Source organism: Engraulis encrasicolus, chromosome 17 (assembly GCF_034702125.1).
Source record: "Engraulis encrasicolus isolate BLACKSEA-1 chromosome 17, IST_EnEncr_1.0, whole genome shotgun sequence".
Classification (NCBI taxonomy): domain Eukaryota; kingdom Metazoa; phylum Chordata; class Actinopteri; order Clupeiformes; family Engraulidae; genus Engraulis; species Engraulis encrasicolus.
In genome coordinates, this window is record NC_085873.1 from 32341852 (window position 1) to 32364351 (window position 22500).

The window sequence follows — 22500 nt, forward strand, 5'->3', positions numbered from 1 at the left end:
GTAGAGAATGCAATTTATCCTTACTATGTGACAGTAATCGAAGACCTCCCTTCAAAATATAATGCATGAGTGGCTTTTCATGCTGTTTAAAACCCATTTATTTCATTCAGTACTGTATTCAATTCTACAGGTGAGTTAGAACAGGTTAACCAATGTACTACTGCACGCCCATGCCATCATGGAGGCTGACTTTTGAAGTTAGCACTAACACAACTTACATGGTAAATTTTCACTGTAGCGCAGGATGTGCAAGACTATTATTGTCAAAAAGAATTGACTTCTGCAACCTCTGCTGACTGTTGTAAGCAAATGACAGTTTCCCATGTCGTCTGGGTCTATTTCAAGTGAGCTCGGGTGGATGGGGGAATGTTAAACCCCTCTATCATTTGCACACATTAAGCGTCCTTAATATGGTCAAGTTTTCACTAGCTGTAATTCTCTGAGTGCTAGAGTGAGACTACAGCCAATATATATTTCATGATGTCATGAACCTATACAATGATTTTAATGACAAAAATATGTCTTATATACTCTCAATCACGGTAAATCAATGGAATTCAAAACTTTATGTAATGACTATGGTAATTGTTCCCTCTGCATCTTTAATTCTGAGTGACTCAGCCTCTCTGTGATTGTCTTATACCTGGACACTCAAATTGTTCATCAGTACAATTCATTTTGAAATGTTCTTCCTTGTTGTTTTTTCTTATTTGGATGTTTATTACATTTCACTGATCCCCGTCCCAACTTATTTGAGACGTGTTGCAGTTATCAAATTAGAAATGAGTACATATGTCCCCTAAAACAATATTTTTTCTCGGTTTTAAAACTTGATATGTCGTCTTTTCACTATTCTCCATCTAAGGAATGTATTGAATGTTTTGAAAATGATAGCATTTTGATTTTATTCTCAGTTTACCAAACGTCCCAACTTCACAGGAGTTGGGGTTTGTAGGAGCAGTAGCAGTGTTTCCTTGCCCAGGGAGCCCCTCTTTTTGTTTTTGCTTTCTTTGCCTTCTGTGTTCCCAATTTCCGCATCCCAATGCTGCGCGCTCTCTGCCCCCTGGATGATTCCGCCAGTATTTTGCGTCTTGGTCAACTGCTTTTAAAGCAAGCATGTGCAGTCGGTTGCGCGCGGTGACGCACGTCATTTACAGCTCGCAGCAAGTGTACTGCAGGCTTTATCACTTCACCATCAAATTTTAAGTATTCATTATTTATGACTGAGAAAATTGCACTTTGTACACATGAAAAGGGGGAGCTTCTCCATTGTCCGGCAATTTCCAGAAATGGACATTTTTAGCTGCAAAACTTGCTGCACTACAATGAGCAGCGTAATTGCAATAACTACTCTGGCCACCATTCTACACAGTGCATCTTTAAAAAATTAAAATAAGCTTGGAAGCACTATCACAGATCATATCATGTGGTTGTTTTCTGGACTTAAGGGTAACAGAACTTTACATTGCGATACAGTATCGTGAGTCTGCATATTACTGTTTCTTGGTTTGATACAGTGTCATTACAAGCAGGGCCGGTGCTAGGCATAGGCTGACTAGGCAATCACCTAGTGCAGTGGTTCTTAACCTGGGGTGCAGAGATTTCAAGGGGTGCACAGAATTTTGTTTGTGTTGAACTTGTGACCAAAACTCGGCTTGCGGAAATTATAATTAGTTAAAATCAAAACCAAATGAATACATGTTTTGGATGTAAAGGCATTAAGATATTGATTAGTGTCTCAAGCAAGAATCATTGTAATTAATCACTTCAATCCTTTTTCAGTGCGTAAACACATGTAGAAGTTTGGGTTGGGGGTGCGCGGCTTGTCTTTGACACAGGTAAGGGGGTGCTTTAAGAAAAAAAGGTGAAGAACCACTGACCTAGGGCACCAAACGTCTTGCGGGGCACCATAATACGCAAAATTCCAACTCACAATAGAATCATCACAATAGAAGCATCAAACAAAATTAAATGTGAAACTTTGCGACAAAACTATGCACCCAGAATGCGGCAACAGTAGAACTAGCCCTGATTACAACCCAAGTGCATTTACTTACTTAGTCATATTCTATCTGCAACACTGTCCTGAATTCACAGTGATCGGTTGAATTTGCAAGTCACATCATCATTAATTTGAGGAGGGTCTGATTTGTGTGTGTGTGTGTGTGTGTGTGTGTGTGTGTGTGTGTGTGTGTGTGTGTGTGTGTGTGTGTGTGTGTGTGTGTGTGTGTGTGTGTGTGTGTTCGTGCGTGTACGCGTGTACGCATGCGTGCGTGCGTGCGTGTGTGTATGCGTGCGTGCGTGTGTGTAGTGCCGCTACCCCCTTCTTCTGGGCTGCAGGAAGTGGTGTCGCCTATAGTGGGCGCTAGTAAGTGCAGGAGCATCTACAGCATCTACATCACCGTTACAGACAACATGATCTGCACAGGACTCACAGGCCAGGGGTTTTGCCAGGTACCAACATACAGTACACACACACACACACAAACACACACCTATGTATCGTTTGTGTTATTTATTTTTTCCTTGTATTTTATTATATTTTTGTTGTTAATTTTATTTTATTTCTATCGTTTCTTTCCTTGATGTAGTAGATATGAATGTCATCTTTACTACCACTCTGTGTAGCTGATATTTGTTCATGGTTAATTAGAAGGACCATAGGAAGAATATCATGTATACCACCAATCCGTGTGGTTGATATTTGTATTTGTCAATGATTAATTGAAAAGATCCCAGGAAAAATAGCTACTGCTAGGGCCCCAGCCTTTATGGGACTTTATGGGAATGTCATCCCCCCCATACCTCCTACTCAACATCAGATGCTTCAAATCCTATGTGCAAAAATATATATCCCTAAAGAAAAAAGTTGAGAACCTCTGCTATAGGCTGCACAGTGTGTGTAACAAACTGTAGCCTACCCAGTGTCATACAATTTGCTTAAAACATACCAGTGTCATTTGAATTACATTACATTTAGCAGACACTTGTATCCCAAGCAACTTACAGAGAGGGCATACAAGCAAGTACAAAGTGTGAGGTCAATACAGAGTATACAGTAACAGTAGGTACAAGTAATATAGAACAGACAGTAGTACGTTGTGGAGACGACCTATTGAGTAGGCTAATTAATAAGTGACTAGAATTATAAATAGGCAAGGGTTTTGTCATGCAATTTTGTGTCCGACTGCTACAGAGAGCTTGACCTATCCTCTCCCAAAATCACATTTTATAAGCCTGATAAAACAATCCTTTGTGTCAGACACAGCACAGTAGTAATTATATTGAACATCTTTCATAAGCCTAGTTGGTGTGATAGAATTGCCTATAAATTGGCAGTCATTTTTGGCTATGTTCTTCTGTTAAACTGCCTGCAAGAGGAGCTCTGACTTTTAACCAAAATCGTAATCAAAGTTTGTTTCTAAATTAAATAAACGAACTTCGAATAAGCCAATATTCTAGGCCCTATTTATTAATGGGCTACTTTTTGACCATTAAATGCCTTCAGTAAGGTGGTTTCAAAGTGAGGGCAGCTTCGGTCCTGTCCACCAACAAGCACTGTAGGCCAATCAGTCAGCCGTCAATTGGTGCAGGAAATGCTATGGGCCATTACCAGGTCATCAAGTTATTGAATTTGACATTTTAGCGATCTCACAGATTTGATTTAACTTGTTAAGACATAGGGTTATAAATGTGCTGTTACCAGAATGGCAATGACCAAGTTGTAGTGTCTTACTAGGCCCTGTGCTATGTCATAGTATTGTAGTACTATGGTAGTTCACTTTTTAATAACTATTACAACGTGTCCCTGGAGGTACGGCGTGCATTAAGGGGCTACAATAAAGTACTTTCAGATTTTAATGTGGTTCAACAAATGTTGAGGCAAACAGCTAACCCCCCAACAATAAAAAATGCATACTAACATAGAATTTGAGTGGAATTATCTACTAGCATGTGTGGTACAAATACACATGTGGAGTTGCAGTACCTTCAACACTTCCTTCCATAGGTGGATTATGTTGGTCCATTCAAAGTGATGATAAAACTTCCTTACATACACTGTAACAAATAGCTGTTTATTTACGGCAATTCTGCAACAGCATTCTACTGTTTTTCGAAAAAACAGACAACTACTGTGAAAATATTACTTTGAGTCACATATTGAGCATAAACAGTAAGTACTGCACAATAGCAGTATTCGCCGTTGTGGAAAAAACTAGAGATGCACCGGATTCTGATTTTTAGGATCCTGCCGGATACCAGATCCACTGAATAAGATCCTGCCGGATCCGGAACCAGATCCTACAAAAGGGTTGAAACATATAGTCTACTCGCACACGTGGGCCCTTTTTATTACGTTGGCGCAAACTATTTTTTAGACTCATTGGCTTATTGCCACACTGCCTGCAATAGCCGCTTCCAAAGGGATTTCACTCCATGCAGTGATTGGGGTTGTGAAAGACTGAAAAGCCTAGGCTAGACATGCACCAGACCCTGATTTTTAGGTAACATGCCTGATACCGGATCCACTGCTTAAGATCCTGCCGGACCCGGACCCTGTGAAAAACTCTATTATCCTGACGGAACCGGAACCGGAACCGGAACCGGATCCGGTGCATCTCTAGAAAATAACAAGTTATTTTAGGCAGCACCATTGAAACCCATTCATCCTTCACTTGTCCGTGATCACCATCAAACTTCAATACCACCTGAAGAACTGAAGTCATTCTGACTGGTTAAAGATTATCTGATACTATCAAGCATGATGAAACAATTTCTAAGGAAACTACAATACTTAAAAAGTGCTTGATGCAACAAAGTGTGAGTAGCACATGCATTTTGATAGTGATGAAAGTGTGAATGGCTGAAACATTTTAAGAATTTTAACACTCTTGCAACAAGCAGCCCCATCTAAACCAATCTGCTAATTAGTGCCTGGCCTCACCTGAGTAGGGCTGTTATGCCATTATTCAATTACGGGCGTCACCTGCCAAGGGCCTGATGACTCTGGTCACATGGTACTCTTGCACCTGTATATAAATCTGGACTATCAACACTTCAGTTGCTTGCCTGCCTGCTGGCTGGCCTGCATGGCACAGCATAGCACTTGTTTGCCTACAAGCTTGCCTACAAGCTTGCTTACATGCTTGCACACTTTCCTCTTTGTGAAAGCTTGCTGTATGTGGCATCATTTGTGGCATTGTTGCATATAATGTGCCTGCTGCAAATTAGGCATTGCTTTGAGAGCTAGCTTGTAGTGCTGCTTGTTTGCTGTGCTACTTGGTGTAAAATATTTTTTTAAAGACTGACCAATGCTATATTCATCATTGGCTCATCAAGAGATACAGTAAAAAGCCCACCTTGCACACTATCATTGTAACATAGCACTGCGTACTCTGAAATTTTATTCATGCCCACACTTTCAAAGGACCACCGCAAACCATTTTCTCAATACAGCATAGCGCCATAGTATCATGCTCAAGGCACTCCAGTCATGGTGAACGATGGGAGGGTGGGGTGGTAACATGGCCAGGGTACCACAGTTATGGAGAATGATGGGTGGGGTGGGAAGTTGCCATGGCCATATTCATGAATACAACTATGACCCAGTATTTGCCTGTCATCACACAGTACAATTCAACTTTTTAACTGATATGTACTGTTATTTTTCTGTAGAGTACTGTTATTTAACAGTCCAATTGCTGCTGAAACAATGTTATATACTGTGATACATTAAACAGCAATGAGCTGTATTTGATTTTGGTGTGAAATAACAGTAGAATTACAGGTAAATATAATTGCCAGTAACTGCCGTTATTTTGCAGGGAAATTTTCTTAGAGTGTACATAAGTTAGCTTTGGTTTTTAAAACAGAAATGCAATGCATGGCCATTGCAGCAATGATAATATCTCTGTGGTTACGTACATGGCAAATTTTGTTTGGATAAAACTGACTTGAACGAATGAGGGGAGGAAATAAGGACGTAATCTAGGCTCAGAGCCGTATCTAGGGCTCTGGGTTGGCTCTCTGTAGATTGCGTACCCATCCTGCACTGCAGTTCTTGCAGCTAAATGTTTCAAATATTAACTTATGAATCACAAAGGAATAGCTTATTTTTGCTTATAACATAATTACTCTTCGTTATATTCAGCATTTATTGTGGGTTTTTTATTGTGGGTTTTTTACATTTAAAACTACATAAGAGGTCCATGAAAAACTACAAAGCGGATTCCAAAAAAGTTGGGACACTTTGTATTTTGTGAATAAAATCAAAACGCTGGCATTTTCAAAACATTCAATATGTTAACAAGGTAGAACAGTATGTACAGACAACAAATCAGTTGTTAAAGTGAAGCAGAATTATTGTTTTGAGGAATTATGTGATCATTTAAAATTTCACCCTTGCAACAAATCCCAAAAAAGTTGGGACAGGGCCAATAAAATGCATTTTATATTAGATAAGACTAAACACAACACAAGGGATGAGACTGAACAGTTAAATACTTTGACTGATGGCATAATTTTATTCAAAAATTAGATATTTTGATGTGCGAGACATGATTTCAGCAGCTCAACTGATAGGTGTGTTCTTCAACTTGTTTACCTTTTTGTTATGCTTAATATGGGCATATCCTGACTGCAAGAAAACAATTTTGTGACCTATTTACTCTTATGATGGAACCACACTATTGGAACATAGTAGAGATTTAAATTTGCCACCATTAGGGGACAATATCTAAAGGCGGTGCTCCAAAATATAATGCCTTGGTAGCCATGTTTGCTATTTAAAGTCTGTATGTATCATTCAACATTCATTTTAATGCTCTACATGAGTAAGAAGACCCTAACCAAGTCACCTCTGCAACCCCTTACCATCGTATATGCTGTCTTTCAGACTGACCACTAAATCAAGCTGAAGTATTCATTTTCTATATAACCTGGAGGGTGCATGACTCCATAATTTTCAAAAAGGATTAAATATGTTCCATCCTGTAATCAGAGGACAGTTCCACATGTCTCCTGGGTTCATAGAATGAGCTTTTCCGCATGCAACACTGTTTAATGTGTGCATCATGTGCATTAATCAAGTGTTGTGTTTATGGTCATTTTTTTCGAGAGCTGTCATTGTTGGAGTGTCATAGTTTGCTTATTGACCACGAGTATGTCATGATCTCATAACTCATGCAATGATTACACAGAACTCTATATTACGGAAATAGGCCTTATATGCCTGCAATTTTGATAATTCAATCTTTCTGTGTAATAGATAAGTAATTAGTCCCTCAAAATCTTCACTGCTGAGTGCCACAGCCTTTCTGTGATGGTATTTTAGTTGTGCATTAATGTTGGCAGTCAATATAGTTCCTTTTAAAATATTCTTCCTTGTGTTATTTTTAGAATTATCCAACTATTACAACATGTTTTGGCTCTGTCCCAACTTTTTTGAGATTTGTTGCATGGGTCAAATTTTAAATGATCACATAATTACCTCAAAACAATAATTCTGCTTGACTTTAACAACTGATATGTTGTCTGTACATAATGCTGTACATTATTAACATATTAGATGTTTTGAAAATGCCAGCATTTTGATTTTATTCACAAAATACAAAGTGTCCCAACTTTTTTGGAATCCGCTTTGTATATCTCACGACCCCACCGTCTTTGATAAATGAATGTCCAATCCTTGCTATATAACAGCTCCTGTTTTATTTCCAGCTGTGTTAGATTAGGAACTGGATGCCTTAGTGGCATGAAGATAAGTAACTACATTTTAGAAATATGCTACACGAGGAGGGTCCTCAGGGGCCCTCAAGAGAGCGGGGGCCATAAACCAACACAAAGTTTGTTTATGTCTCAGCCTTGGCTACTGCTAAAGCAAAAGCTGATGGGGATCTAAGGGGTCTGACACACCAAGGCGGTAAAGCGGCGCGGAACGGCCGCGGTTTTTACCGGCGTCAGTGAAAATACATTGAAACCTATCTGTCCTTACACACCAACCGGCGGTAGTCGGGCGTCAGCGGCGCGGGAGCCGGCTCCGCGCCGCGCTGCATTTGGAAAATAGAACTCGAGCGTATTTTTCACGCCGGCGACCGGCGGTGTCTCATTCAAATGAATGGCAAAGTAGCATGCTAGCTTTGGCTGTGGCTAGGGTTTTGAATAGGACTGGCCGCGCACGCCGACGCTGTCAGTGTGCAAGGCAGAGAAAAGCACGCCGGCCAAAACTAAGCAGAAAGACCGCGTCCGTCCTGCGACCGTTCCGTTCCGCCTTGGTATGTTTTGGCCCTAATAAAAACAAATGAACACACATACACACGAGCGTACATTACACAGATGCACATCTGTTTTCAGTGACAGTAAAGGCTTGCTTGTGTGTGTGTGTGTGTGTGTGTGTGTGTGTGTGTGTGTGTGTGTGTGTGTGTGTGTGTGTGTGTGTGTGTGTGTGTGTGTGTGTGTATTTTTATGTGTGTTTGTGTGCAGGGTGACTCTGGTGGTCCATTCGTGAGTAAGGAAGGTTCAGTCTGGGTGCAGGGGGGAGTGGTGAGTTTCAGCACTGTATTTGGCTGTGCTCATACTGAATTTCCTGATGTCCTCGCACGTGTATCACGGTACCAGAGCTGGATCTCATCACACATCACCACGGATACGCCCGGATTCATCACAGTCACCACCGGCAAGGACCCCACTATCACGTCTTCTCCTCTCTTGAGTCCTTATTTCATTATGCGCTTCTTCGTTATGAAGATGAAGTCTCATAACTGTTTAACACGCACACACACACACACACACACACACACACACGCACACGCACACGCACACGCACACGCACACGCACACGCACACGCGCACACGCACACACACACAAGTTCAGAAATGAATCAGGTTTGAGGTGGCATGTGAAATGTTCTTCATATTTACTTGATTATTAGTTTCTCTAAATGTGACTTAAGACTGCTGCATTTTACTGTGAAGGTGCGTGGGAAGGTCATTCTGTATGTGTTTGTGTGTCTGCTTCATTAAATATGCGCATAATTTCAGCTGTGAAGCAGTTAGACCAGTTGATGCACATTCAAGTATTATGCACACACACACACTTTCTTGAACATAATTACAGTTTCACTGTTGGTAAATTCCTGTGTGTGTGTGTGTGTGTGTGTGTGTGTGTGTGTGTGTGTGTGTGTGTGTGTGTGTGTGTGTGTGTGTGTGTGTGTGTGTGTGTGTGTGTGTGTGTGTGTGTGCGTGCGCGTGCGCGTGCGCGTGTCCGTGTGGGCATGCGATTGGCTGAACTATTGTGTTCCAGGATTCCCCTCTCAGCTCGATGGTGAGTACACACACACACACACACACACACACACACACACACACACACACACACACACACACACACACACACACACACACACACTGTACTCTGACCCTCGTTTTACAGTAATGCTGTGATGACTACAATAAATACACTTCTGAATTTCTTCCTGTAGTGTGTGGAAGAGCGCCCATGAACACGCGTATAGTAGGGGGGCAGGATGCTCCGGCAGGAGCGTGGCCATGGCAGGCCAGCTTAACACGAGGTGGCCACCATTTCTGTGGAGGATCCCTCATCAACAACGAATGGGTGCTGACCGCTGCCCACTGCTTCTCCACGTGAGACACACACACACACACACACACACACACACACACACACACACACACACACACACACACACACACACACACACACACACACACACACACACACACACACACACACACACACACACTAGGGTGCATCAAATGCCCCCTATGAAAAGATATTGCCTCGGCCCTATAGTAAAAATGTTCTACACCCAGTAAAAACACACTGTGTAAAATATTTTGAAATTTGGATGAAGTGTACCGGGGCAACCAGCCCCATGAAAATAGAAAATAAGGGTGATAGTCAAAATCTTGAATAGAAACAGGGCTGGACTGGCCATCTGGCATAGCGAGTGTTTCCCGGTGGGCCTTGCACCCTCCTGGGTCCCCATTTTTAATTTTTTTTTACATTACTGAAAATAGGGGCCAAAGAGGGTGCGGGCCCACTGGTGAGTCAGTTCTCCGCCACTAATAATAATGAGGGGGGCCCCTTGAATCCAAAAGTGCCCGGGCCCTATTTATCCCCCAGTCCAGCCCTGAATAGAAATGTACATTTCGGTGCATCAAGCTACCCAATAAAAACATATTGCCTCAGCTCTGTGATAAAAATGTTCTATGCACAGTAAAATCACTCTGTGTAAAATATGTCGAAATTTAGATGAATTCTACTGGGTCCACCAGGACCATGAATATACAAAACAATGGTGATAGTGATGGGCAACCTGGATTCCAAAACTGAAGTTCAGTGCCACATATTCCAAATATAGCCAATATAATGCACCATCTGACCCACTGCTAGTATCAAGCAAGAGATTGCGAAGCTGTATGACTTTTGTGTGTTTCACCTGTGGGCCTACAGGATTGTACAGGTAGCTGTTAATACCTGGTGGAACATCTGTACTAAAGCTGTGAATGCTCCTTGGAATGACTTGTGGTTTTTTCAAGAACTCCCTGCAGTAGTTCAATAGAGTACAGTCAATACAACTGTATGTGATGTTGGAAAGAGTGGCTTCCCAAAACCTGTACTTAAGTGTCTTCTAGGTGTGTCATGGGTATCACCAGGTCCAGAGTCCGTTGCCAAGGGCCTCTCAGGTAAGTTGTGGTACTCATCTGATGGAGTTAAGTGAAATACTACCACAGGCGATGGGATAAAGCAGTAATGGCACTCTTCGATACAGTTATATTGACTTCCTTGTAGCCTAGTCATTCCAAGGAGCATTCACAGGTTTAGTACAGATGTTCCTCCATGAATTGTAGGCTCACAGCGAAACACACAAATATAACAGTCATACAGCTTTGCAATCTCTTGCTTGCAGTGGCGGACTTAGCAATTTGGGGGCCTAAGGCGAAGTTAGCTAGGGGGCCCATCGGCCCACCGGCCCACCCAAGTGTGTACCCCCCCTTGAAAAATAATAATAATAGCCTAATAGGCTTGCTTAGAGATGCTTAGCTCACAGCATCTTCTGTATCACAGATACACAATTCAAAAACTAAGCTCTCAGTCAGAAGACCTCCTGAACATAATGTGCTTGGGCCAAGTTTTGCTTTAGACATTTAGACAGCATTCAATGTTGACATATTCAACATTGCAACCTTCACATGCACATCAATCAATTACACATGGGCATCAAAGGCTTCTCTCTCTCTCTCTCTCTCTCTCTCTCTCTCTCTCTCTCTCTCTCTCTCTCTCTCTCTCTCTCTCTCTCTCTCTCTCTCTCTCTCTACCCAGACCATTGCAGTGGCAAACACAGATCAAAGTTCAACGACACAAATAAAAATAGACAGTAAGATTGCAGTGTATCATTTCGCCCAAATGCCACCACCGCCACACCACCAACTGCGTGTGCACATGACGGGAGGTAGATGGACACTCCCAACTGAGATCGCTCCCGGACGTGTAGTCCCAGGTGTTTCTATCACTCCCGGACGTGTAGTCCTCCCACCCGATTATATTTCACGTATTATCATACACTGCCACATACAAGCAATTTAGGGTTAGGGTTAGGGTTAGGTTTAGGGTTAAGGTTAGGAACAAAAAACTAACATCAAAAAGATAACTAGCTCCGTTATATGGCGGTGGGATCGATAGTCTGGCTAGTGGGAGCGAGCCGACCGGGGAGCGTCCTGCGTTGGGAGCGACAATCAGGGAATCCACACGACGTATTGGACGGCGAGCAGCAAGCATCTCAAACTGAATTGGCTACAAAACAAAACACCACGGCGGGTGAATTCCAAACCAACCAACTGAGGCATAGTAGTAGCAATAGTTCCAATTGCCATCACATACACAAGCGCGAGCGCACACACACACAATCAATGTGACTTACTATGAGTAGAGTGCGCTGTCTTTTGTCAATCACGTCGGCGTTTCTCCAGGCTGAACTTCCACATCACCTCCTGTTAGCATCCAGAACTAGCCAGCAATATCGCCACGTAACGCAGTTCATTATTAAAAACTCCAGCATATCTACTGGAGCTATGGCTGACATGTCAGCTAATTCTGCGATGTTCTAAATCTCGCCACATCGCATCAAGTTACAGAATGTTCCTTGAAAGCTGCATGCTTGTTTAAGCCTTTCCAAATTTCGACAGCATGTTTCTGATATCATTTCAGAGAGATTGAGAAGGTTGTCTGATGATACAGTAACCGATGCACCGTCTGCAAGCGCTTTTCAATGGAATAACTTACTCGAGCCAATTCCAGTTCACATCTAGAGGAAAAGTAACGCCTATTTGAAACAAAATATCTCACGAGGTATTCATTCAACAAAACTTGGGGTTATCAGTGCCGCGGCCATTCACAGATCCATCAGGGATAGCCACAGTAGTTGACCTGCTAGTGCTACAGTGTAGAACTAGGGCACCGTTTCCTTGTCGCTGTCCGATCCACGGAGATAGTCCAGGCTTCTAACATGTCATGTCGTGGGTTATCCAAAGTTACCGATGTTGGAGTTTTAAAACATTTACGCACAGTGTTATCCATATTCAAGAAAGCACAAAACTCGCATGTCTGTTCACCACCTAGAAATGTCAGTCACCTCGCTTGAGTCGCTTCCGTCTTCAGCGCGTTCGCGGAGGGACCCGCTGCGCATATATGGGCAGCAATGCGCACTCACAGTGCGTTCCGAATGCGCCGTAATTACGCATTGTGCGCAGTGCAGATATGCGCAGGCATGTTGTGTGGGAACGTAGCGAATGTTTTGGAACTCGTCTCGCGCACATGGCATGCATGGATGGAATATTCCATTTTAACACGAAAGAGAGGGGTGTGCACGGGATCTGTATTTGTTTGTAATGTATTGTGTTGCTCTTATTTCCAATTTAAACATACAAAATTCATTATTTATGAAAATTACCATTTATTTGTGAATTACTGTCCAAAGGGGCCCCAATTACTATGTGAAATTTTCCGCTCCCAGTCAGAGGGGGCCCCTAAATTTCGGGGGCTAAGGCGGGGCCTAAGGCGGTTGCCTAGCAACGCCTCTATGCAAGAACCGCGCCTGCTTGCTTGATACTAGCAGTGGTCCAAGGCAGCAAGGAGTTGATATTGTGTTGCAAAACAGCAATTTTGCCTGAATATAGCAGTTTGAACATCAGTCTGTCCCGAGACTGAAGTCTGTGTAAGTGGATCGACTGAATACACAGCCTGCTTAGATATTCCTTCTGTTTGTGCTCCCAATACAGGTGATTTCACTAATTACCTCATCAACCTGGCTTAAGTGGTAATTAGGATCAGCTGGTTCATTATATTGGCAGGGGCAAATGTGTCACAGGGTTTGCCCACCTCTGTTTTAAGACAATGGAAAACCTGGATTCAAAAGCTACAATCCAGTGCCACAGATTTCAAATGACCTGAAATGTTAAAAAAAAATAAAAATGGGGACCCAGGAGGGTGCAAGGCCCACCGGGAAACGCTCGCTATGCCAGATGGCCAGTCCAGCCCTGTTTCTATTCCAAGATTTTGACTATCACCATTATTTTCTATTTTCATGGGGCTGGTGGTCCCGGTAAACTTCATCCAAATTGCAAAATATTTTACACAGTGTGTTTTTACTGGGTGAAGAACATTTTTACTATAGGACCAAGGCAATATATTTTCATAGGGGGCATCTGATGCACCCTAACACACACACACACACACACACACACACACACACACACACACACACACACACACACACACACACACACACACACACACACACACACACACACACACACACACACACCAGTGTTAATTTCGTCAGCTTTTTTTGATTTAGTCTTAGTCTTAGTCACAATGACGAAAAACAATTTTAGTCTTAGTCATATTTTAGTCATTGGCTTCCCAATTTAGTCTTAGTCTTAGTCAAAATGACGAAAATCAATTTTAGTCATAGTCAAATTTTAGTCATTTTAGTCATTTTAGTCAACATTTCAAATTTTAGTCATTTTAGCCATTTTAGTCAACATTTCAAATTTTAGTCATTTTAGTCAATATTGTGGTGTAAAATTAATAACCTTCAATGGCTATCGTTATTTCAATACTAATATAGCCTATTGCAGCAAATATTCACCTTGTTACTTGGTCATTTTCCACCAAAACCCAAATCAGTCATTTCAACATCATAGAGCAAAAGAGCATCACACACACACACACACACTTCCAGGTGCAAGCTTCTCTCTCTCTTTCTCTCTCTCTCTCTCTCTCTCTCTCTCTCTCTCTCTCTCTCTCTCTCTCTCTCTCTCTCTCTCTCTCTCTCTCTCTCTCTCTCTCTCTCTCTGTCTCTCTGTCTCTCTCTCTCTCTCTCGTGCATTAGAAGCTGCTGCATAGGCTACTATTTGATTTTGAGTTTGATCACGGAGGAAGCTACTCTTCTTCACCTGACCGCGTGACAAAGCCTGCAGATTGCCGGCAGTGGGAAGACCAGACATCCCAAGTCTGCATGAAGTCCAAGAAGTCTCCCTGATAGTGGCTTCCCGATGACCACGAGTCAGATAAAATATTGCTGATGTTAGACTATGCAAGTTAGCGGTTTTTGTTTTCAATTGGCAATGCGAGCAGAGAACGATAATGACTCGTGCGGTATGCGTGGAGGCTTAAATAGATTGTGCGAGCACACTTCGTATGCCATGCAGAAGTCCCAGGAAAAATAGTTAGGCAGGGGTACGCAGACTGGACGATAGAAAGGACATGCACATACAAATATTTAAACACGAATGCTGTTTTGTTTGTCGGGGGTGTCGAGGCTCGATAAGCATGACCCTGAAAAGAGTTTTTGGAACTTAGGAAGACGCTGCAGACGCATGGAGATGCTGTCGACTTCCTCGGGTCTTTTAGCGTTGCTCTCGACGAGAACAAGTTCAAATCTCAAAGTTTCAAATCTCAACAGTTTTAAACTCCTCAGCGATCGCCCATCCATTGATTCTTTTCAAAACTAGGCTACAGTAGCCGTGCCTCTGTTTAGACAGGCCAACTTTCCCCCTGCTGGCGCGCGCTCCCGCGGTGACTGATTTAAATCAATTCACAAATCCGACCTTCATGATTTGCTTGCGAACTGCCTACACATTTGGTTAAACAACAAATATAGCAAACATTACAAAAAAAGAACAAACAACGAACGCCGGGTTAAGACAGCCTAAGTGAAAAGGAGAATAGTGGAAGCTCGAGGAGGTTTAGAATGACAGTATCAGAGGAGGATTGGCGCGACTGTCATTACTGCAGAAACACGTCTTCGTCATGGACAAGAGGGTTGTTGAAGATGTTTCAAAATTAACACTTCCCTCAACGTCGGCTATTTTCTCTCTTTCTCTGGGAATGTTTTAGGACCTAAACTCAACTTAATGGACTCACTGAACTACTAGGCTACAGAACTACTGACTGAGCCGCCAGCTGCCAGCAGAGACAAGCCAGGCAACACAGCGTGAGCGCGCAATCACCTATGAAGTTCAAGACACTTAGGCCTATATTACAATTACAAATTACAAATTAATTATAAATAATTACATTTTTTAATGTCCATTCGTCCATGGCTTGTAAATTTCGTCTCGTCTTAGTCTCCTTGACGAATTTTTTTTTTAATTTTCGTCATATTTTTATTAGCTGGAGGCATTTTTTATTTCGTCATCGTCTCGTCATCGTCAAGGGAAAAAGGGGCGTTGACGAAATATTTTCGTCATCGTCGTGGTTGACGAAATTAACACTGACACACACACACACACACACACACACACACACACACACACACACACACACACACACACACACACACACACACACACACACACACACACACGCTGACATGAGTACTGAGTCAGTGGCGAAAAATTCTCTTGCTCCACCCAAGCCTATAGTTGTGTTTACAAAAATGCCACTGTTGTGTTAACCAATCAGAGGGTAACTGCCTAATCGCAAACCCCAATTCCTCTGGAGTTGGGACACTTGGTAAATTGAGAATGAAATCAAAATGCTGCAATTTCCGAAACATTCAATCCATAAATTAGATGAAGATTAGCAATTCAGATAGAAATGTTCTTTCTCGCTCGCACCCACCACCTGCCCGTTCACCTCCCTTCTGTCGCTGTTCGGTCGCTCTACCAGGTGTCCTGCTCTAGTTTCCTCTCCAGTTCACCTCTTTGGTCTCTGACCATCATCGGCAGGGGGTGTCTGCTCAGAGCTCGCACATATCTGCGGGTGTAGATACTGCCCGAGCTCACAGTGGCGCTCCCTACTCCCTAGCTCGAGAATGTTTACTGCATAGATATTTCTCATCCGTGGCAGTACTTCAGCACCACGGCCAGCGATCTTGGCCCATACGCCGCCTAATCTAACAATCTGAGCTTCTGGGGGCGTGGACCCCGTGAAGCACTTTTGATGATCGGTCCACCGCGTGGAAAGCTGCTCTCCTGCGAGAGCCGCACGATCAGAGGAAGTCTGTTTGCCAGCGAGAACGAAGATGTGTGCATACATGATTAATCCAAATTTTAGATAGTGAGCTAATGAAATGCCTTTTATTTTCACTGTTCACATATACAATTTACACATTCACAATAAGATTCGAAACACTCTCTTTAGTGCTTTCAGATTTTGAAGGGATGAACTAACCGTTAAAGGAATATACTGTACAACTCAGTGGGCTATAGACAAAAAGGTATATACATTGTAAATTGTATTTATACAAGGGCTTAACTGTCAATATGCTAAGGTAAGTGGTGATATGCTAAGGGCTTAAGTGTCTCCTCTTTTCAGCACCAGCCCCTCAGGCTTAATGGTCTATCTCGGTCGCCAGAGATTGGAGGGCAGCAACCCCAACGAGGTTTCCAGGTCCGTCTCTGAGATCATCAGACACCCCAATTATAATAGTGGCAGCCCCATGAACAATGACATTTGTCTCCTCCGCCTCTCATCCCCTGTCACCTATTCCAACGCCATCCGGCCCGTCTGCCTGGCTGCGGACGGCAGTTCCTTCCACAGGGGCACCAACAGCTGGGTCACTGGTTGGGGCACCATCGGGACTGGAGGTGAGATGATAGTATGTGTGTGTGTGTGTGTGCGTGTGCGTGTGCGTGTGTGTGCGTGTGCGTGTGTGTGTGTGTGTGTGAGAGAGAGAGAGGTAAGGCTGTGAAAGTGTTCGTAGGAAGGAATTGAAGAAGAGAGTTTGAAAGAAAGAGTTTGAAGAAGGGAGATGAAGAAGTGTGTTCAAATAAGAGCATGGCACTATTTGAGTACAGTATGTGTATACATGGGATTATGAGAGTGTTTTGAATAACAAAAGTGAGACAGTTGTTTGGACAATAGTTTGAAGAAAAGGACTTTCCAAAGACAGTTTGTTGAACAGGGTTTGAGAAATCTTAGGAAGTATTAATTCCCTGTGATTGGTTGATGTCTCCTCTAGTGCCCCTCCCCTCACCGAAGAACCTTCAGGAAGTTGAAGTGCCTGTCACAGGAAACAGGAACTGCTTCTGCAAATACAGTGTACGGGACATCACCATTACTGACAACATGATCTGTGCCGGACTGGATGAGGGCGGGAAAGACTCCTGTCAGGTAATCTACCATGTACCTGCTACCTGTTCAGGTGGCTACCTGTATTTACTTACCTGTTATGTAATCTTATTGGCAAAATAGATGATGTGTGTGTGTGTGTGTGTGTGTGTGTGTGTGTGTGTGTGTGTGTGTGTGTGTGTGTGTGTGTGTGTGTGTGTGTGTGTGTGTGTGTGTGTGTGTGTGTGTGTGTGTGTGCAGGGTGACTCAGGTGGTCCAATTGTAAGCAAACAGGGGGGCAGGTGGATCCAGTCCGGTGTTGTGAGTTTCGGTATCGGCTGTGCTTTGGCTGAGTTTCCTGGGGTGTACGCACGGGTGTCTCAATACCAGAGCTGGATCAACACTCAGATCACCACCAATCAGCCGGGATTCGTCACCTTCACCTCCAGTGGCACTGACAGTGACCTGACTGCCACCTGCTCCGGCTCACCTCCCGTCACCACGACAACCACTACAACCACCACAACCACCACAACTACAACCACCACAACTACAACCACCGCCACTACACCACCACGTAAGTTACACCACACAAGTCATACCCCCACACCACCACACGTACAGTATACTGTATCACATTACCACTACTACACCATGTAATGGTTGTGATATGGGGAACGTGGTCTCAGATAACATTCAACTCATCAACGCAGGCTGGTATAGTTACGAACTGACCAAAAGCCCACAATTTTCTTAAATCACTCACCACACTATGTCCATGGCAAGAATCCAGTGTCACTGTCCTAAGGGTACTCCATCTGGCCAGGCAGACGGGCCAGCAGGGATCCTGGCCTCCGTAGTGTGTGTGTGTGTGTGTGTGTGTGTGTGTGTGTGTGTGTGTGTGTGTGTGTGTGTGTGTGTGTGTGTGTGTGTGTGTGTGTGTGTGTGTGTGTGTGTGTGTGTGTGTGTGTGTTACAGCTGAGACACAGAGGTGGCCAAAGTAAAAGAAGGAGTGAAAAAACGTAACCTGCCTTGTCAATGTTGATGCAGGCGTCAGTTGGCTAAACACACAGCTATGACAGCCACCATCAAAGCACCCTCCACTAGCGCTGAATCAGGTACATCGCTCTATAGTAATTGTAGATCAGTTACTCAGTGAGGTCGCTTGTATTGGAAGGAAACGAGGGCAGGTTACGTTCTTTCACTTCTTCTTTTACTTTGGCCACCTCTGTGTCTCAGCTGTAACACACACACACACACACACACACACACACACACACACACACACACACACACACACACACACACACACACACACACACACACACACACACACACACACACACTTTATGTCACTGTTCTTCAGTAGTGTGTGAACTAGCCCCCCTGAAAACGCGGATCGTGGACACACACACACACACACACACACACACACACACACACACACACACACACACACACACAAACACACACACACACACACACACACACTGTACTCTGACCCTCGTTTTACAGTAATGCTGTGACGACTACAGTAAATACACCTCTGAATTTCCTCCTGTAGTGTGTGGGAGAGCGCCCATGAACACGCGTATAGTGGGGGGGCAGGATGCTCCGGCAGGGGCGTGGCCATGGCAGGCCAGCCTAACACAATTCGGACACCATTTCTGTGGAGGATCCCTCATCAACAGCCAATGGGTGCTGACTGCCGCCCACTGCTTCTCCAGGTGAAATTACAAACACACACAACTTTTGGGATTATATTAGGAGTATTAAATTAAGACCATATGCAGGATCTCAGAAAGGGCTGAACAATAAAATGCCTTGTCTTCGAGTACTGCCAAATCAAGGAAAGAGTGAGCAATACAACATGTTGAAATTGGCAGGAATTCTCCTTTAGGTGTGGACATGTTCGATATGTTAAACACTGAGGTTTTGCTATCGTATGGGCTAAAGTGTAAATATGTTACAGTAACAGGCTTAATCGTCAATATTATACTATATTATACCATTATCCAGTTAATCTGTTTTCTCTCTCACTGCAGCTCCAGCCCCTTAGGTTACGTGGTCTACCTCGGTCGCCAGAGTCAAGAGGGCAGCAACCCCAATGAGGTATCCAGGACCATTTCTCAGATCATCAGGCATCCCGATTACAATAGCGACACCATAGACAATGACATCGCTCTCCTCCGCCTCTCATCCCCCGTCACTTTCACCAACTTCATCCGGCCCGTCTGCCTGGCTGCGGCTGCTAGCTCATACGGCGCTGGCACCAAGACCTGGATCACTGGCTGGGGGAACATCAGGAAAGGAGGTGAGTTTTTTCAGCCAAGATCATTATTAAGACATATCCATCCATGCATACTAGTTATCCAAATCCAAAAGGGAGTTTGGAGGCGTCCTTCATCCCCTCTGGACCCAATCGAGCAAAGCTAAGACCAAGCAGCATCCATTAGTAATCATGCAAGATACCATTATAATAAAGCTTGTCATGTTTACTACAAACTATAAACAGAGGAGAGCCTACCTTTCCTCGTATTTTCCTCCAACAACCAGATCTTCCCAGTGATACCATGACAAACGGTGAACACGTGGAAAACAAATGCCAGGTAGCTCAAACGAGCCCAGGTGAGGCCAACCCGGAAGCGAAATGTATGCTGCTTGTGAGAGATAAGTCACTGCCCACTCTTCCGCTAGGTCCTACTAGCACCCTGCCCTGCTAACCCACACACTGTAACAAATAGCTGTTTATTTACGGCAATTCTGCAACAGCATTCTACTGTTTTTCGAAAAAACAGACAACTACTGTGAAAATATTACTTTGAGTCACATATTGAGCATAAACAGTAAGTACTGCACAATAGCAGTATTCGCCGTTGTGGAAAAAACTAGAGATGCACCGGATCCTGATTTTTAGGATCCTGCCGGATACCAGATCCACTGAAAAAGATCCTGCCGGATCCGGAACCGGATACCGGATCCTACAAAACGGTTGAAACATATCTACTCGCACACGTGGGCCCTTTTTATTACGTTGGCGCAAACAATTTTTTAGACTCATTGGCTTATTGCCACACTGCCTGCAATAGCCGCTTCCAAAGGGATTTCACTCCATGCAGTGATTGGGGTTGTGAAAGACTGAAAAGCCTAGGCTAGACATGCAGACCCTGATTTTTAGGTAACATGCCGGATACCGGATCCACTGCTTAAGATCCTGCCGGACCCGGACCCTGTGAAAAACTCTATTATCCTGACGGATCCGGAACCGGAACCGGATCCGGTGCATCTCTAGAAAATAACAAGTTATTTTAGGCAGCACCATTGAAACCCATTCATCCTCCACTTGTCCGTGATCACCATCAAACTTCAATACCACCTGAAGAACTGAAGTCATTCTGACTGGTTAAAGATTATCTGATACTATCAAGCATGATGAAAAAAATTCTAAGGAAACTACAATACTTAAAAAGTGCTTGATGCAGCAAAGTGTGAGTAGCACATGCATTTTGATAGTGATGAAAGTGTGAATGGCTGAAACATTTTAAGAACTTGTAACACTCTTGCAACAAGCAGCCCCATCTAAACCAATCTGCTAATCAGTGCCTGGCCTCACCTGAGTAGGGCTGTTATGCCATTATTCAATTACGGGCGTCACCTGCCAAGGGCCTGATGACTCTGGTCACATGGTACTCTTACACCTGTATATAAATCTGGACTATCAACACTTCAGTTGCTTGCCTGCCTGCTGGCTGGCCTGCATGGCACAGCATAGCACTTGTTTGCCTACAAGCTTGCCTACAAGCTTGCTTACATGCTTGCACACTTTCCTCTTTGTGAAAGCTTGCTGTATGTGGCATCATTTGTGGCATTGTTGCATATAATGTGCCTGCTGCAAATTAGGCATTGCTTTGAGAGCTAGCTTGTAGTGCTGCTTGTTTGCTGTGCTACTTGGTGTAAAATATTTTTTTAAAGACTGACCAATGCTATATTCATCATTGGCTCATCAAGAGATACAGTAAAAAGCCCACCTTGCACACTATCATTGTAACATAGCACTGTGTACTCTGAAATTTTATTCATGCCCACACTTTCAAAGGACCACCGCAAACCATTTTCTCAATACAGCATAGCGCCATAGTATCATGCTCAAGGCACTCCAGTCATGGTGAACGATGGGAGGGTGGGGTGGTAACATGGCCAGGGTACCACAGTTATGGAGAATGATGGGTGGGGTGGGAAGTTGCCATGGCCATAATCATGAATACAACTATGACCCAGTATTTGCCTGTCATCACACAGTACTATTCAACTTTTTAACTGAAATGTACTGTTATTTTTCTGTAGAGTACTGTTATTTAACAGTTCAATTGCTGCTGAAAAAATGTTATATACTGTGATACATTAAACAGCAATGAGCTGTATTTGATTTTTGGTGTGAAATAACAGTAGAATTACAGGTAAATATAATTGCCAGTAACTGCCGTTATTTTGCAGGGAAATTTTCTTAGAGTGCAGTCATGCGAAACAGAGAGAGAAGCCAGAAGGGAAATATCATTACTTTATACACACTATTCCTGGGACTATACGTCCCACACAAAGAAATCATTAAGGACAAATATTCATTTTCTAATTCTAATTTTCAATTGTTCCTCCTTGTCCCCCATATCTTATGACCAATCTAACCAGAAATTTAACAAAAACTAAAGGGTGTATTTCAGGGCTGTAATGATACACTCAACTCACGATTTGGTTCATATCATGATTTGTTTGCGTGTGTGTGCGTGCGTGCGTGTGTGTAGTGCCGCTGCCCCCTTCTTCTGGGCTGCAGGAAGTGGTGGCGCCTGTAGTGGGCGCTAGTAAGTGCAGGAGCATCTACAGCCCTCATCACATCACCGTTACAGACAACATGATCTGCTCAGGAC

General features: G+C 43.4%; 1 protein-coding gene across 1 annotated transcript in view; it reads left to right on the forward strand.

Annotated features, from left to right (window-relative positions):
* Positions 1-22500, forward strand: part of LOC134466778 (transmembrane protease serine 9-like) — a 28533-nt gene that overhangs the window by 5172 nt on the left and 861 nt on the right. The window contains exons 5-14 of the mRNA XM_063220656.1: positions 2312-2454; positions 8482-8674; positions 9302-9322; positions 9480-9642; positions 16844-17115; positions 17490-17641; positions 17840-18155; positions 19143-19305; positions 19624-19892; positions 22378-22500. The exon at positions 22378-22500 is cut by the window's right edge and continues 23 nt beyond it. Of these exons, the coding sequence (XP_063076726.1) occupies positions 2312-2454; positions 8482-8674; positions 9302-9322; positions 9480-9642; positions 16844-17115; positions 17490-17641; positions 17840-18155; positions 19143-19305; positions 19624-19892; positions 22378-22500 (1815 nt within the window). The remainder of the gene's footprint in view (positions 1-2311; positions 2455-8481; positions 8675-9301; positions 9323-9479; positions 9643-16843; positions 17116-17489; positions 17642-17839; positions 18156-19142; positions 19306-19623; positions 19893-22377) is intronic.